Below are 17,209 nucleotides of genomic sequence, written 5' to 3'. Positions count from 1 at the left end.
GTCAAGAATTCACCTTCATCTATACCATTACAGAGAAATATCTTCATGATTACTTGTAGAATGTTCATTCCAGTATTGACGTAATTACTTTTGCAGCTTTTCTCATCTTTCTAGTTATATTACGAAGAGTAAGAAACCACTTATTAAAACATTTGACAAAAGAATGTCAATTTAACCCTTTGAAATAAATCTTCACCACAGGGAGATCTAATAGCAAGATGCCAGCCAACTCGGAGCAACGACTTTTCAAGACAAATTTTCAAGCCAGGCTTAAAGGCATTTCTTTCCTTTCTCATCCTGCAAGACGAGGTTTTCCCAAAGAGAAGAGAGGGTATGATTTACAGCTGCACTTGGGAAGAATTGGAACATCTCAGCAACACAGCTCCTCCAATACACAGAAATAAGTCAACTTTGCTGCAAGGCATGCAGATCGTACAGAACCTTATGGGCGACTCTATAACTACAACTTTCTCTGATAGGCAGCTAAGTGTGTTCCCATGCATTCATCCTAAAGTGCTCTCATTTACAGATCAAAGCAAGGTTGTCAGAGCACCAGTAACTGAATGGGTATTGATCTTTCGCTTGATACCACACACAGTATGAAGGATGGGATCACTAATCACTGTATATTATTTCTTTCGGGTAGTTCTGCAGCTCTGTAGGTCGTATTATGAAGCCGCACCTGATCTTTATGCTAACCAGGTTAGCTCAGCACAATACACTGCAAGCCAGTGCAACAAGTACTACATACTAAAGAAACTGAGTTTAAATATCTTCCCTAACCATCCCAGAAATGGCTTTCCTGGTTTCTTATTTTCATTCCAGTCATATGTACCATAAATGCTAAAACGGTATCTTTTAAAAAACGAATCATTTCCATTCCAGACCTAGTCCTAGTTAATACACATATCAGTAAAGGTTTCCAAATGCTCATAGTAATACACTGGGCTAATGACTTGTTATACCAAACCTGGGATGATTACTCTACCTTGTTATAAATGCATGGTACTAAAGCGGAAATACACCAATAGCAAGAAAGAAAACAAATACCTCAGTGCTAGTTAACGCAAAATACCATATCTTAATGGAACTCAGCTAGAGTACAGCATGCAAGATGATTATGAGCAGAGAACTGTGGAGAAATCAGGAATAAAATATTGTTTGCCAAATATCTGCAGTTTATCAGTAGTTGTAAATGTTTAGTATGAATTGCTTGTAATTTCTTGTGATATGCTGTGTTCCAAAGTTCTCTTGAACATTATTGACATGCTAGGACAGTGTAGGTGTACTCTGCTTGTAGATTTAACCAAGTTTAAATAAGACTTTGTTGTCAAACTTCGTGAGACATAGTGGAGATTTGCATAACACACTGGACAAAAAATGTCATTGTGCATTGCTATTGAGTCCACGGGTAAAAAGAAGGTGCTCATGCCTGTTTCTCTGTTTCAAGGTACCAGCAACTTACAGAAACCTACCTAGAGTGTCGCATTGTATGAGTGGCCCTGGCAGACCACAGAGTGTCTGCAGATAACCCCACAGTGTTATAAAACTCATATCATCAAGTAACAATTTATCTGAAACCAAATGCTTCCATGCGATATACAAAAGTTTGAATTTTGACTTTTGATGATCTACAAAAAGCTGTCTTCCTTAGTTTGTTTCCAGGCACTGACATTTTACTGTCTGAAAAATGAAGGAATTTAGAATTGTGCAAAAGCCTCTTTACCCTCATAATTTTGCTGAATGTAACTAAAACTTCATCAGTTGTTCAGTTTGATGAAATATTTGTTCCGTTGAGTATCAGTAGTGGTACATTCAGTTTGTCTACTATCAAACTGACCCATTTTTCACCCTGGAATTAGTAGGCAGATCTGGGTTTGATTTGATTTGATATCACTATTAGTTTGATATCACTATTAGTTTGATATCACTATTAGTTTGATATCACTATTAGTTTCAGCTACTGTGTGTTTTAATTACCACCAAGAAAAACAGAACTGAACCAGTCCAATTCTGCCAAAACACCAAGAATTTGTACTTTCAAGCCTGTAAATTGCACTTTACAGAAACTTGAATGCTAACAACAAATTTAGGGGAATTATTTTTGTTGTTCTTGTTGTTTCTTCTTAACATGTGTCCACTGAGGGTGGGAGTGGTAGAATAACACTCATGGTATCCCCTACCGGTCATAAGAGGGGACTGAAAGGAGTCCCAGGGGCTCTTAACTTGGGAGCTGGGTTGGCGACCACAGGGCCCTTAGCTGAGTCCTGGCATTGCTTCCACTTCCTTGTGCCAGGCTCATCACTTTCATCTATCCTATCCAACCACCTTTGGTTAATTCTTGTTCCTTTCTGACCCTGACATTATTAGGTGTCAAGGCCTAGGGAATCTTTCATTTTCAAGCCCTTCGTGGCCTTTCTCTTTCTTTGGCCAATACCCTGATTTTTTGGAGTGTTGAACCCCTTCCATATTTCCCTCTGATTAGTGTCTGTAGACGATGTTTGCCCAGTTGTACTTCATCTTAAAACATTAATCACCGCCATTACCATTTTAATGTGTGTCCTATCATTCTCTCCTTCTGGTCAAATTTTGCCAAATCGTTCTCCTCTCACCAGTTCGATTCATTATATGTTCATTTGTGATTCGATCTTCTCATCCCACTTTCAGCATTTTTCTGTAATGCCACATTTCAAAAGCTCCTGTTCGTTTTCTTTCTGAGCCAGTTATCATCCATGTTTCACTTCCATACAATGCCACACTCCAAATGAGTCTTCAAAAGACATCTTTCTAATTCCTATATAAATGTTCGAAGTGAGCAATTTTCTTTTCTTTAGCACAAGCAAGGAAGGTTTTTCTTGTCTGAATTTTATGTTGTTCTTACTTATGCCATCATTAGTTATTCTACTACCCAAGCAATATTCTTCTACTTCCTCTAAGACTTCATTTCCTAATCTAATATTTCCTACATCACCTGACTTCATTCAGTTGCACTCCATTACTTTTGTTTTAGATTTATTTTCATCTTGTACTCCCTTTCCAAGTCTGTGTCCATACCATTCAGCAAGTTTTCAGGATCATCTACAGAACCTAAATAGGAAATCCCATCACCACCACCAGTTGCCTATGAATGAATTCCAACATTACTGCCATCTTCCTTATCACTACTATCACTTTCAGATTCATCCCCTATATTCACTTCAACTCTCACTTTCACTGAATTAATATAATTCTCTTTCAATATCATCTTCTTGCAGAGACAGCAAAATATCATGCAACAAGGGAGCCATAGCATAAAACAAAAAGTAGCAGCTAGTGATGTTTGTTTGTCTCCAGTTACAACATACAAGGAAATGGAAAACTGGAGCAGCACTGTTTAAAAGAGTATTTCCTCCTAATTCTGATGATATGTAATGGATGACATTTCTAATCATATATAGCTGTAAACAAAGCTGTAAAGGTGAAGCTATACATACCGGAGTAACTCCAGCTGACACCATGTTGCAGTTATCAGAAGCCAAAGTGTGTGCTGATGGTGAAAGTGTTAGGTATAGTGTCGTACCAGGCATGTTGCTAGAAATGAACTGAACAAGTTGGCTATGCAGTGTGGGTCACGTAGCGGTCAGGTTGCATTTGGGAGACAGCGAGTTTAAAACCCACTGGCAGCAGCCCTGAAGGTGGTTTTCTGTGGCTTCCCATTTTCACACCAGGCAACTGCTGGGGCTATAAGTTAATTAAGCCCAAGGTTGCTTTCCTCCCAGTTCTAGTGACAAGAGCAGATACTACCTCTATTCTCATGATGGTCATTAGTGTGGTTTGGATAAGGTGAGCAACATTTCTCACTAAAAGGGCTGTATGGATGGACATTTGTTTGATTAAATTGAAAATCATCCGTACCTTTCTTCGCACATCACAGATGACAACCTTTTGTGCCTGGAACTTCATTCAGGAGAATTATTTTTACCACATGTATGACTGTTTCCATTCAAAACTTACTGCATTGCTTGTAAATAGTATACAGAGAAGTGAAACAATCTTATGACATATCCTAGACTCTGTACCCCATATGGCTGCATGTAAATGATTGTGTACGGTGCACTACCTATAGTGTGCATGAATAAATTTTTCTCTTTGATGAATTCATGGTGTTCTGTTTTCATGTTCTGTTGATGTAGAAAATGTGCACTTACTGGACCGTACCTTTTAAAAAAAAAAACACTGTCCAAAGTAATCTAATTTAAGAAAACTATGAATTCCTTTATTTTATTTAAAGTAGTTCATAGGCATATCATATCTCACATCTCTATTGATGCACAGTATTTTCTCAAATTTGAATTGAAAATTAATTTTCTTTTCAGGTCCTTTACTACATGAGTGCTGTAAGAAATGTCCTCCTATCTCATTTATGCCAGAAGGAGTTCTGTCTTGCATGTGAATTAGGTTTCTTGTTCCATATGTTGGATATATCACAGGGATTTCCTTGCCAATCCAGTAATTTTTTGCGTGCATTCCGAACTGTACCTGAAGCTTCAGCTCTGGGTCTGATACTTTCAGACCAGAACCCAGAGGAAAAGAGAAAGGCTAATCTTATAAGGCTAATTCAGGTAAGTGACCTTTTCATTAAAACAATTGCACAGTAAAAATCTCTAGTAATATCATACTAAACTTAATGGAAAACCTCAACTCATCAGATTGAAGTTATTGAACAATTTAGTTTTTTACTTCATACATGTAATAGTTGAGTAGATACATCTCGCCACAGATATAAATTGTTTGTTTGTTGTATACAACAGATAGCCCTAAATGAGGAGCATGTTTTCAAAACTTGATAAATGCAAAAAAAAAATTGAAATTGAGTTACGCATGCTAATGTTATTAGTTTGACCTTTTTTAATCATCCTGCTCAATCATCTTTTGCATAAGTCGATATTTGCCATGTATAGAAGTGGTTGAAATCACTAGGTTTTTGCAAAAGTCAGTATATGCGATCGGAAAGTCAAAGCAAAACTTGATAAATGCAGTTAACTATTAATCACATGGCATTCTCGTGGGTAATCGGAAGTGTTACTCTGTGGTACAATGGAACGCCGGACTCCGTTATTGAAAAGATATATTCTTGGAACTACATGCCACATGCTCCCACGATTAGCCCTCGTTGTCATCGACAAAGTAATCCTGGCCACACTTGCTGTTTTCTTGGGAAAAAAAAAGCACATTATTCAATAATATTCTCCATTTCTTCCCTATTCAGGGGCACAGCTACATGGCTCCAGACAGAGTTCAGTAGAATTGAGAAATCTTACAGAAGACGGGGAAACATACTGTCTCCCAAACAATACTAGGATATCTTAGAGAAGCATGGCACCCTTAAAATTCTGAGCAGGGACTGAGAAATCAAAGATGTTAAAGAGAGTTCACAGAAGATACTACGAACTAGGTTGCCATTTAAAATGAATAGTCAATGTGTTATCACATATAATAAGAGTCATAAGGGAGTCTTTGTATCAGTACAGGATACCTACTTTGCATACCCAGTGGAAGTTGAAGTTCTGAAAATGAAATCCAGCCATGAAGCATTGCTAAAATCCTCAGTTTTACCAAAGAAAAATATGGCGAGCAAAGAAAAGAAGGATGTTCAAGCTCTGCTGAAATTTTTTGAAATACCGGATGATGCTGTGGACTTCTACAGGGTCGTGTTAGAAGACAAGTAACAGCCTTCTGATGGCTATGTGTTTTGATGAGTTCTTAAATATTAATTGAGTAGACTTTATTTTGTAAGACTTAATTTTAATTTAGCCCATGTGATATTGATGTGTTCATTCATTACAGTAGGATTGATAATATAGGTTAATACCTTATTTTGTTTTATGTTACAATGCTTGATGCTAAGCATTAGAATTTAATAATATTATGTAATATTACAATACCAAGTAGTCTATATTATAAAAATGTATGACATCATCAGCATCATTTCCCATTATCCAGCTGTAACTGGGTAGGGGCAAATATGATTTCTCTCCACTTTCTTAGGTCTTTCCACCATTCGTCCTCCAACACTGTGTCCTAGTCCAGGTTTCCTTCTCTAATATTGCGTTGGATTGTGTCCTTCCATCTCAGTCATGGTCGTGCGCAGCCTCTCCTTCCTTGCATTTGCATTTCCATCACCTTTTTTGGCATTCTTTCATCACTCATTCGCTTTATGTGCCCAAACCATCATAATTGGCTCTTCTCTATTCTATCATTCACCTTTTCCACTCCAATTTCTTCCCGGATTTTACTCATTCCTTATTTTGTCTCTTCTACTCTTCCGTATCATACTCCTCAAGAACTTAATTTTGGCTGCCTGTATTCGACTCTCATCCTTCTTTGTCATTGTCCAAGTTTCTGCTCCGTAAATTGTTATGAGTATGTAATACATCTTGTACAAAGTTTCCTTTGCTTCCATTGGCACATCTTTGTCCCAAAACATGTTTCTTACACTATGATGGAAACAGCTTCTAGCTTGAATCCTCTTACTGATTTCAGCATCCAGTTGAGCATTCTCGATTAATTCACTCCCCAGTTACTTGAACGTCTCCACTACGTCCAGAGGCTTGTCTGCAAGTCCAGTCTGATCTTTCCCTTCTTTCTCCCCTATAGTCATAACAAGAGTTTTACTCTTTTCTACACTTAATCCACATTCTTCGATCTTCCCTTTCACCACATCCACCTGTTCTTGAACATTCATGTCGTCTTCTCCCCAAATCACAATATCATCTGCAAATAACAACATGTTCATTTCTCTTCCTCCATATGCTGCTTTTGCTGTTTTCATGATGTCATCCATTACTATTGTAAACAGGATTGATGATAGAACACTTACCTGTCTCAGCCCACTAGTGATTTTGAACCAATTTGTCCTGCCAGCTTGTGTTTGCACGCAACTACAACATTCCTTGTACAATTCCTTGTATGACAATGGAGCTCAAAAATCAATAAGTATTCAAAAAATATTGTTCACATAAACAAAAGTATATAATTCAGTTAGAGTATTAATGTGAAGTTCCATTTTACCACAATATTTGCATATATTGACTTTTGAAAAAACTTGAGAAAATTATCTTCTAATCATACCTCATCCACCGTAAGTTTTAACAAGTTCTAGACATGATACTGCATGGCTTTTGGCTTATGCTGTGTCAAGAAAATAAGGTGAAATTCTTTACATTTCGCAGATAACTGTGCTCTGCGTCATCAGAAGAAATCTCAACTGCCCACGAGAAAGGCTTCTTAAACAATGACTTTTTGAAGTTTGAACGTTATAATAGAAGTGGAAATGGTACGTTCATTCACCACCAGATGGCTCCCAGGATGTGGCACAGTGCTAGCATTCGAAGCGGAAGCTGACTGAACCATCAGAATCAGTCTAAGAGGTTCACATAACATGTGTACGTAACATATGACATTGACAGGTGTATGACATAGACACAAGCCTGGAATGAAACATCTGGCGATGAGGAACGTACGAATTTGGAAAACACGGAGATGAAATAACAATAGTGAATGGACAGGGAAGGGAATTACCAACGTAAATTCTTAATGGCTGGCATCCAGGTATTACTTAATTGATAGCCGGTGTCCCTGTTGAAATTGTTGGGATTTCTACGTATTTCCACAGTTTTCTGTATAATCCTGGACCTGTAGTGTCTAGTGTGGGTAAGAGCTCGAGCATCTTGGAACATGACATCATGACCCAACGATAGAGCGTGCTCAGCTATTGCCAATTTGTCTGGTTGGTTGAGACGAATATTACGTTCATGTTCCTTGATACGGATACCAATGGACCAGCATATTTGGCCGATGTATACCTTACCGTAAGTACAGGGAATTTCGTATATCCCAGGACGTAAAAGTGGGGAAAATTTGTCCTTGGTTTTACTCAGACTGTGAGCAATTTTAGTGACGGTGCCAAACACGGTTTTTATATTGTTTTTGCGAAGGACCTTGGCAATTCGATCTGCGGTGTTGTGAATGTAAGGCAAGTAGGCAGTTCCCTTCACTTCTTCCTTCTGTGAGGTTTGCTTGATCATTTCTCTGGGATGCAGGGCTATATGAATCTGCAAATCACTATAACCCTTACCCTTGAACGTGACTTTGAGCATGTCCATCTCCACCTGGATATTTGATGGTCACAAATTCGTCTTGCCCTCTTGGCGAGTGTCGTGAGAATGCCTTGTTTTTGTGCTGGATGGTGGTGAGAATCTGCATGAAGATCGCGATTTGTGTGGGTAGGCTTACGATAGATGGTATGTCCTAAGGAGCCGTCCGGTTTCTTTCGTACCAGAATATCCAAGAAAGGAAGGCATCTGTCCGACTCCATCTCCATAGTGAATTTTATTGAAGGATGTTGCTGATTTAGGTGGTTTAGAAATAGATGAAGTTTCTCAGAACCTTCTGTCCAGACCACAAATGCATCATCAACATACCATACCACGGGCGCCGAAGCAATAGCCTCCTCCTCAAAATGCTCCATAAAGAAATTAGCCACTACGGGCGAAGTGGACTTAACACAGCCACTCTGTCCACCTCTTCGTAATAATTCCCACCCCACAAGAAATAGCTGGAAGTCATGCAGTGGTAAAATAGCTTAGTAATGTCCTCAGGGAACATGTGTTCAATGAGAGACATTACTGAGTCAATCGGCACTTTAGTGAACAAGGACTCCACATCGAAACTCACCAAAAGTGCATTAGGTTGAAGGGTTATGTTTGACAGCTTGTTGACGAAATACCAAGAGCCCCTGATGTATGATTCAGTACATCCTATGTGTGGCTGAAGCAATTTGCTTAGGTATTTAGTCAGAGCATACGTAGGAGAATTCATTGCACTAACAATAGGTCTGAGGGGACCACTTTTTTTATGGATCTTAGGCAGTCCATATAATCTAGGTGGCACTGCATCCCCCAGGAACAGATGTTTAGCCTCCTCTTTTGGAATTGAAGATTGCCTTGAGAGCTTCACGGTGGCATTGGACACACGAGTGGTGGGGTCACGTGAGCTCAGCCTGTAAACAGGCTCTGACAATATAGCTGAAATCTTATTCTTATACTCGTTAGTGTCCATGGACACCACCAATCGAGTGTCCAACGCTACTCATTCTTGTTCCTATTTGGGGTTGGTGTATTGTCTACTCTGGCTTCAGTGAACTCAGTTGAAGTGCACTTTTAGCTTTGGTATAGTGAACAAAAACCAGTGGTCTCAATTTGCTTACATTAAAGTGTACACTAAATATTTTGCTTATATTGAATCCTTGACTTCAGCTATAGTGAACGTATAAACTGTCTAAGGTAGATGGTCGCTGTGACAGCAAGAGACCCGTTTTATTTTGCAGAGTTCCTTGTATAAACTTGATGCCTTGAAGAAATTATTTTTCTGCTGAAGATCTTGTTTTGATAGCTCTTAGAATGGCTGAAAACAAGAACCAGTAGGTGACATGAGGATCCATATAATGTCCAAGGTTGAGTACAGTCGCGAATCCTCACCAGTTGGAAGAGGGGCTGCATTTGTTAAGGGTGAACAACAGTAGCTCAGTTTACTTAACATTAAGCAACACCGAACATCAGAAGTTCAAAGCGAGAAGTGCTTTCTTTGTAAGTTGAAGTGACATTGAGCATGGGCTTTTACAAGCAGACATGGCCTGAGTAAAACTTCCTTGAGAAATGGTATTAAAAATAAGGGCAAAGTTCTGAGTTCCTGGGATTCAAATAGGCCTCAAACAAAAAATACTTTGTACAGTTGTTCAAGATGATGTTAACAAAGCATTGCTGAAATGGTTCAGAGATCTACTGGGGCTCTCTTAGTAAGCTGGTACTGAAGAACAAAGCTAACCATCTAGGCAAGATGCTTGATGGGATTCAAGAGTTTGTGTGTTAGGAGGGCTGGCTGGACAGGTGCGAGGAAAGGGACAATGTTACAGCCGGGAATATTAATTGAGAAGGAAGTCAGTGGATTCAGAAACATCAGCAGAATGGCTGACTACCGAGTGGCAAAAAATGTCTTCCAGTTACTCATCTGATTACATTTTCAATGGTGATGAGGCTGGATTATTCTGTCAGTTAACACCGGACAGAACTTCAAGTTTAAAGGGTGGGAAATTTGTGGATGGTAAAATATTAAGAAACCAGGTAATGCTATGGATATGTGCCTCCATGACAGGGTTGGAGGAAATAAAACTGCTTCTGATTGTGAGGTTTAAGAACCCAAGGTGTCTTAAAAAACATCAAACGACTTTCTGTAAACTACCAGTTCAGTACTAAAGCCTGGATGATGTCATCCATTTTTTATGAAGTTCTTCGATAGTGGGATCGAGAGCTGATAATAAAGCAAAGAAAGATCCTGCTTCCAGTAGAAAATTGCCCCGATCATCCTCATGGTGAAAACTTAAAGAATATCAAACTGGTGTTTCTGCTTGCCAGCACCACATAAATGCTCCAGCTAATAGACCAAGGTGTAATCCACAGCTTCATGACCTGTTTTAGTAAGGAAGTGACACTTCATACAATCCAAGCCTTGGAATCTAAACAGAGGATACCTATCAATATTCTGAATATTATATTTTTTGCCCATAAAGCATGGAACAGTGTGTCAATGGTCAGTACATTCCTCAGTGGAAACTTCCCACTTAAGTTTAAAAGCCTTAGACTTCTTAAGTGGTGTTCCATCGACTAGCTGTGCCATCTGTTTAGGCACCATGCTCTACGTGCTTAGTCCGTATAGGATTAATCTGCTGCCCCAGTGTTTCAAGCCTTCTTTTCCATTGATTGACCTGTTTCTCAAGAGTGTTGGTAGCTAACATAACATCATCAGCATAGAGCAAGGTTCATGGCTCATGAAGGTCATGGATATGTTTGTATTTTGCTTATGCCACAGCTCCTTCGACAGTAGACTAAAGCTGACAATAACCAACTACCTAATTAATTTGAAAATTCATTATGTGTTGACTAATTGGAAAGCTCAAATTATTATATTAAGAATGAAATTATTGATGACAGTTGCTGGTTTAATTCAGGCTAGGGCTTTGATGTGTTATCTGAAATCCTACCTTTTCACTCTCTCTATCTTTTCCTTACTCAGCTTGACTTATTGCCTATGTCCTGCTTATGTTTGACTAAGTTTAGGGCAAGGGATGCTACAGTGAAGACCCCATTTATTATTGCCAAGATTTGATTTGAATTTTATTGACTAAAAAACTAAATCCGGTGCAGTACACTAATAACACTAATAACAATCATTTTTTGTTCCTTTGTAATTTGTTTTTAATTTTTTCCAAACATGGGATGTGGGGTGAACTTACTTATTCATGTGTTAATTCTTTATCTAAATATGAAATGTGTATTTCCTTTGAGAAGTAGATATCTAAAATTATGACAATACACGAGAAATTTTCAGTTTGTTAACTTTATAATGAAAGAGAAACTTCCTGCTTTACAGAGTTGGAACAGATTCATTTTACATCAAATACATTATGAGATTCTAGAAACACAGAAAAGGAAATTGCTGGAAGAACAGCATCTGAATGAAGCGCAAACGAAAGGATATTTTGTGTACAACGAACAAGACTTTCCTAGTATTCTTGATGACATGCATTCAAGACTCTCCTACAGACATCAAAATCAGTATGGCCAAGAAACAGGAGATAAAAGGAAGATTGTCCAAGAAGAGGAAGAAGAGGGTAAATATTTATGGCTCACACCATCTCCAGAAGGTAAACTTAAATTGGTATTCTTATTGTGATGTTGCTGTTGACTGTTCTGAAATGAACATCGCATGCTCTGCACTGCATTGAGTCCTCGCTGAGCAGATGCCTGATCTCAAGCCTTTTGTAATGTATTTATGTATGGTACTTTACGTATGTGAGATAGTTTACTTCTCTACTCATTTTTTTTTTTTTTTAATTTAATTTTGCTTTGTGTTTTCTTGATTTGCACTGTTAAATTTAGGTATAATATTGCATGATTTATTTAATTTAATTGTATTTTATACAAAATTGTGCTTGATTGAAAGAGAACACAAGAACGTGATTGTAACATGGGCACATTATTAGCATTTATCGTTTCTGACTGGTATAATAGCTTACGTTAGTCTTATCCCTTTTCTGTTCATCCTCACATAATTTATATCAGTTAAGCTTCAGATCAATGCTAGAAAATTTTTCATATGTTACAATAATGCCAGGTATTTTCTAAAATCTAGATGCATTGAGAGTCCAAGAATAATCTGTTATGGTCTCATGGATCCTCTTTGAAAGACTACTTACATCTTTTCAATTCATATATAATACTGTAATTATTACTAGCGAGTGGTCCGCGCTGTTACAAGTGCTCTGTAGTATCTTAGTGATAAAGTAGTTTAATACTTATTGAAATTTAGTAGATTCTGTGTGTGTTTTTTTAGTTGTATAAAAATTGGTGTTTAGTGTCTATTTGTAGTAATTGTGATTAGTGATACTTATTTAAATTTTACATTAAGTAGTTTTGTAGGCGTCTAGTAGATTGCACATTGTAGATTAGGTTTTACTCTGTTTCAATTTTGGTTTGGGAGAAAGAAGATATAATATTAAATTTTCAAAATATCACAAAGGTAATAATTTCTTTAAATAATATGATACCCTTGTAAATGTTGTTCAAAGAGAGAAATTCAACTGAATATAAGGAGCATTATTTCAAATCATATTACTGTAAGTGCACAGATCATATCATGAATACATTATGAACCATTTGCATGGTGCGTATAATATGATTTGATCTAAATTAACAACATTAAAGAGCATATCATAATTGGTGAGAAACTGCATCAACATATAAATAATGACTAAGTTCAATACTTAGTACTGATTAGGTGGAAAACTCTACTGAGCATTATTTATATGTTATCTCAGTTCATTACGGACCAACAATATGAAGTTCATAACCCTTAAACTGCATCAAAGCATATTCTGTCCTCAAATGCATTTAATACTTTTGAAACAATATTTCCCTGGCAAAATAATTAACAGTCATTGTATTTTTATCGATTATTGTTGCTGCATAAAATCTCTCTTCTACCAGTGTATTGGTAGAAAAAGAATAATAACCCAACTAAATACCAAGTATTTCAGTTCTATTGTTTCAGTTAATCTGTTATAATTAGGATACGCCTAAGTGCAGCTGAGAATTGTGTTGTAGTTTACCATATTTTCTTGCATAATTAACGCCCTTGCATAATTTACGCATCCCAATATTTTTGGATCCAAAGTGGAGAAAAAGAAATATTCACGTGTTCTTCAAACATCCATCACGCAGCTCCGGATACGTTTCAAAATAAAGATGTCAACTACTAAAGTAGCAGCTTTCCAGTTGCGAAACTGGGCATTCCAAATACCGGGCAACATGCTGTTATCAGCCGGTAGAAAATACCACTGCATTCGTTTACTGAGAGAATCGGCATGGAAGTGATCAGTCACTCTCTATTCCATTCTGGTACAAATGTATTTTATGGGTGTTTCGGATACGGGACATACATTTTCTGTGATCTCAAAATTTACTTTTAGTCCACATTGAGCAAGTATTTGAGTAATACTGCATCATATAAACTCGCGGTGATCAGTTACATCGAAATATATGGGAATAGGACAGTGGGCCACAAGTATTCAGTGTCTGAATGCAACGTACGCTACTGCGGTAACAGAGAAGTGCACTTCAAGCAACCAACAAGTCTCGCAAAGCATTTTGTGGACCAAAAAGTGGCAAGTTTCCAAAAGTAGGGAAGGATCTGCTTAAAAATATGATCTCGTTATGCAATATTGGATGTGTCGTTTCTCACGAAATACTGTATTTTAAAGGATGTGAAATAAGCTGCTGCACATGGAATCAGTATCTCGGATTTGAAGGTTAGCCAAGGCTTGATGAAGAGAAATGGACTTTCTCTTCAACAAAGAACAACATTATGCCACAAAATGCCGAATGATTTCAACCAAAAAGTAATTTATTTTCATAGCTTTGTAATTGAGAAGTATAAAGTGAAGGAATATAATGCTCTCCCAAATAGGAACCACAGGTCAGACGCCAGTTAGTTTCCGTATGCCACAAAGTCGAACGATCTATAAGAAAGAGACATCGAGTGTTATCGTACGCGCTACCAGAAGTAAAACAAACGATATTTTTGCAATGCTTGCTGTAACAGGTGATGGCAGAAAGCTTGCACCTTATATTGTTCTAAAATGAAAAACAATGTCTAAAGTAAAATTTCCGCAAGAGATCCACATTTATATCCAAGAAAAAGGGTGGATGGACACATCACTTGCACAAGATTGGATATGAATGGTTTGGGGAAATATAGCAGGGGTTCCTCCTTCTATGCCCAGCCCTTCTCGTGTTTGACAGTTTTCTTTTTTTTTTGCCGGTATGTCATTATTATGTACTTACACAAATAGTACTTTTGTTAGCACATGTTTATTTCATTAGTTCATATTGTCAGCTCGTAACGGGAAGAATATTTTCTAGTGTCAGTACCTCAAACCAACGTGTCCAACTTACCTGATGTATCCTATTTGACTTTTCAGAAGAAATCTCACGTTGGAATTTTATGCCATATAATGATTATCCGCAAATGAGTTGAACCAGTTGGTGTATATTACACTTGATGTATCTTTTAAATGGAAATGAATTGTAAATAATTTTTTTAATATCTGAATTCCTTGAATAATTTATGCATCCGAAGTTTTTGCCTGTATTTTTCTCAAAAAAGTGCATTAATTACACAAGAAAATACGGTATCCTGCCCGCTTTATTCATGTGTTTTCCTTGTATACAGTAACCCTTTCAATATTTCAGCATTTCAAAATGGCAGTGTATATTTCCATTAGAGAATAGTAGGGTAAAATAATAATAATAATAATAATAATAATAATAATAATAATAATAATAATAATATCTATGCATTTAGCTTTGTTGTGTAATCCTTGAATAATTCTTGTGAATTTCAAATTTGAATTGCCATTTTCGTTTCTATTTGCAAGTAGTAATAACCTATTGTAAAATTAGGATACATCTGAATGCAGTTTATAATTATTTTACTCTAGTAATTTTACTAGAAATTGGCGTGTTTATTTTATTACTGCAAAATATTAGTTTAATAGGAGAAGTATCTCCCTAGAAATTAGCTCTTACTAGAATTCTATTGTTGTAATTAGGATAGACTTAACTGCAGTTTGGAATTATGTAATTCATGTGTATTGCTTTTGATATTCAGTAATTAACTTCAGTTTTCATACTCTTAGGGTGTTGTAGGATAAAAATATAATAGGACTGAGTAATACTCTAGTGTAATTAGTCATGTCATGTGATCTTTGTGTACTCTCCTAGACAATATTTCTTTCTTTTCATTTTTTTTGCAGATAATATGTTATTTTATCTTTGTTTCTTTCATTATTCCATAAAGACGAGTAAAGAATAGCTAAGAAATGCAGGTGTAGAAACTGTGGGTGGAGTATGAGGGAGAAGTTGAAGAGTTTGAGGGGGATAATTAGGATTCCTTCAGCGGACAGGAAGGACGGTAGGCCTCTCTCAAACAATGTACAGGACACAATAGGTGTACAGGAGGGATGGGAAGTAAAGGGGGGAGTTGTAGAAGATAGGTGGTCTAATCTTGTAAGGAAAAGGAAATTGCTGGCTAAGGGCTCTATGCAGGAGCAGAATTCAGGACAGGTGAGAAATCGGTATGAGTCACTGCAGGTAGAACAACGCAGGGAAGATGAGAAACAGGGAGCTGTTGCTGAAGAGTGTGGAAGTAGGAGGAAAAGGGAAATGTAGAGTAGAGGATAGGAAAAGAAAGGTTGAACTAGGTCATGGGAGGGGGAAAAGATAGGTAGCTTCTGCAGCCTTCAGGAAAGATAGGAGAGACCAGGAGTGGGAGGGATCAAATGAGGTGGGTAGGATTAATGCTCTGGTCATGGGGGTTTCCATTGTTAGACATGTGGGGAAAGTGTGTTGAGGAATGAGAACCAGGGCAGAGTGTTATCCAGGAATTAGGTTAAGGCAGATGTTGAGGAAAGTAGAACAGGAGGAGGAGGGAAAGAGAAGGGGGTAGTTTTTCACGTTGGTACCAACAATGTGAGGCAAGCAGATGTAAGTACCAACATAGTTGGGGATGTGTGGGATGTGGTAAATTTAACATGGGTGAAGTTTAAGGAAGTGGAATAGTGTATGGGAGGGATACTGACTGGAAGGTGTTCAGGGATTTAAATGAAACTATGGAGTGGGTATGTGGGGAAACTGGGAGTGAGATTTCTGGATGGGTGGGTTTGAAGATAGGAATCTACGCTCAGATGGCCTTCACTCGAACTGCAGAGGTACGTATAAGTTAGGAAGTTTGTTTAGAAGTGTTATAGGAAGGTACATTCAAGGAAACAGGGTGAACTAGGGAGAGGTGATAAGGGTACAGGGAACTGGAAGTCAAGTAGGCATGACAAAAAAATGTTAGTGTTGAACTGTAGAGGTATTGTAAAGAAAGGAATAGAATTAAGTAATTTAATAGACATATATTTATCGGATATTGTAATAGGAGTTGAATCATGGCTGAGTAATGATATAATTGATGCTGAAAATTCTCGTGGAACTGGAGTGTTTATCATAGAGATAGGAAAGGAATAGTAGGAGTGGGGTATTCATTCTGGTGAGAGAAGAATTTTTAAGCTACAAAAAAGTTAGATGACAAACATGAAATTGTAAGTTAAGGCTCTTTTCTAAAGATAATAGGTAACTTGATATTTTTGGAGTGTGCAGACCTGATTTGGAATCATACATACATACATACATACATACATACATACATACATACATACATACATACATTATCATTATAGACCATTATGCCTTTCATTGTTCAGTCTGCAAGCTTCTTTGAATCAATTTACCAAACTTCACCACAATCCTCTATTTGCAACTAGTGCTGTGGCCTCATTTAGTTCTATACCTCTTATCTTTAAATCATTAGAAACTGAGTCTAACCATCGTCATCTTGGTCTGCCTCTATCTCTCTTACCCTCCATAACAGAGTCCATTATTCTCCTAGGTAACCTATCCTCCTCCATTCACCTCACATGACCCCACCACCAAAGCCGGTTTATGCATACAGCTTCATCCATCGAGTTCATTTCTAAATTAGCCTTTATCTCCTCATTCCAGGTACCCTCCTA

The 17,209-nt window shown here is 37.5% G+C and overlaps 1 protein-coding gene across 1 annotated transcript in view; it reads left to right on the top strand.

The window, feature by feature from the left end:
* The window catches only part of PAN2 (PAN2-PAN3 deadenylation complex catalytic subunit PAN2), a 317,774-nt gene that overhangs the window by 186,504 nt on the left and 114,061 nt on the right, over nucleotides 1-17,209 (top strand). Inside the window, exons 10-11 of the mRNA XM_067138515.2 lie at nucleotides 4,356-4,601; nucleotides 11,467-11,740. Of these exons, the coding sequence (XP_066994616.1) occupies nucleotides 4,356-4,601; nucleotides 11,467-11,740 (520 nt within the window). The remainder of the gene's footprint in view (nucleotides 1-4,355; nucleotides 4,602-11,466; nucleotides 11,741-17,209) is intronic.

This window comes from Anabrus simplex, chromosome 1 (genome assembly GCF_040414725.1).
Source record: "Anabrus simplex isolate iqAnaSimp1 chromosome 1, ASM4041472v1, whole genome shotgun sequence".
Taxonomy (NCBI): Eukaryota; Metazoa; Arthropoda; class Insecta; order Orthoptera; family Tettigoniidae; genus Anabrus; species Anabrus simplex.
This window is presented reverse-complemented; position numbering and strand designations above follow the sequence as displayed.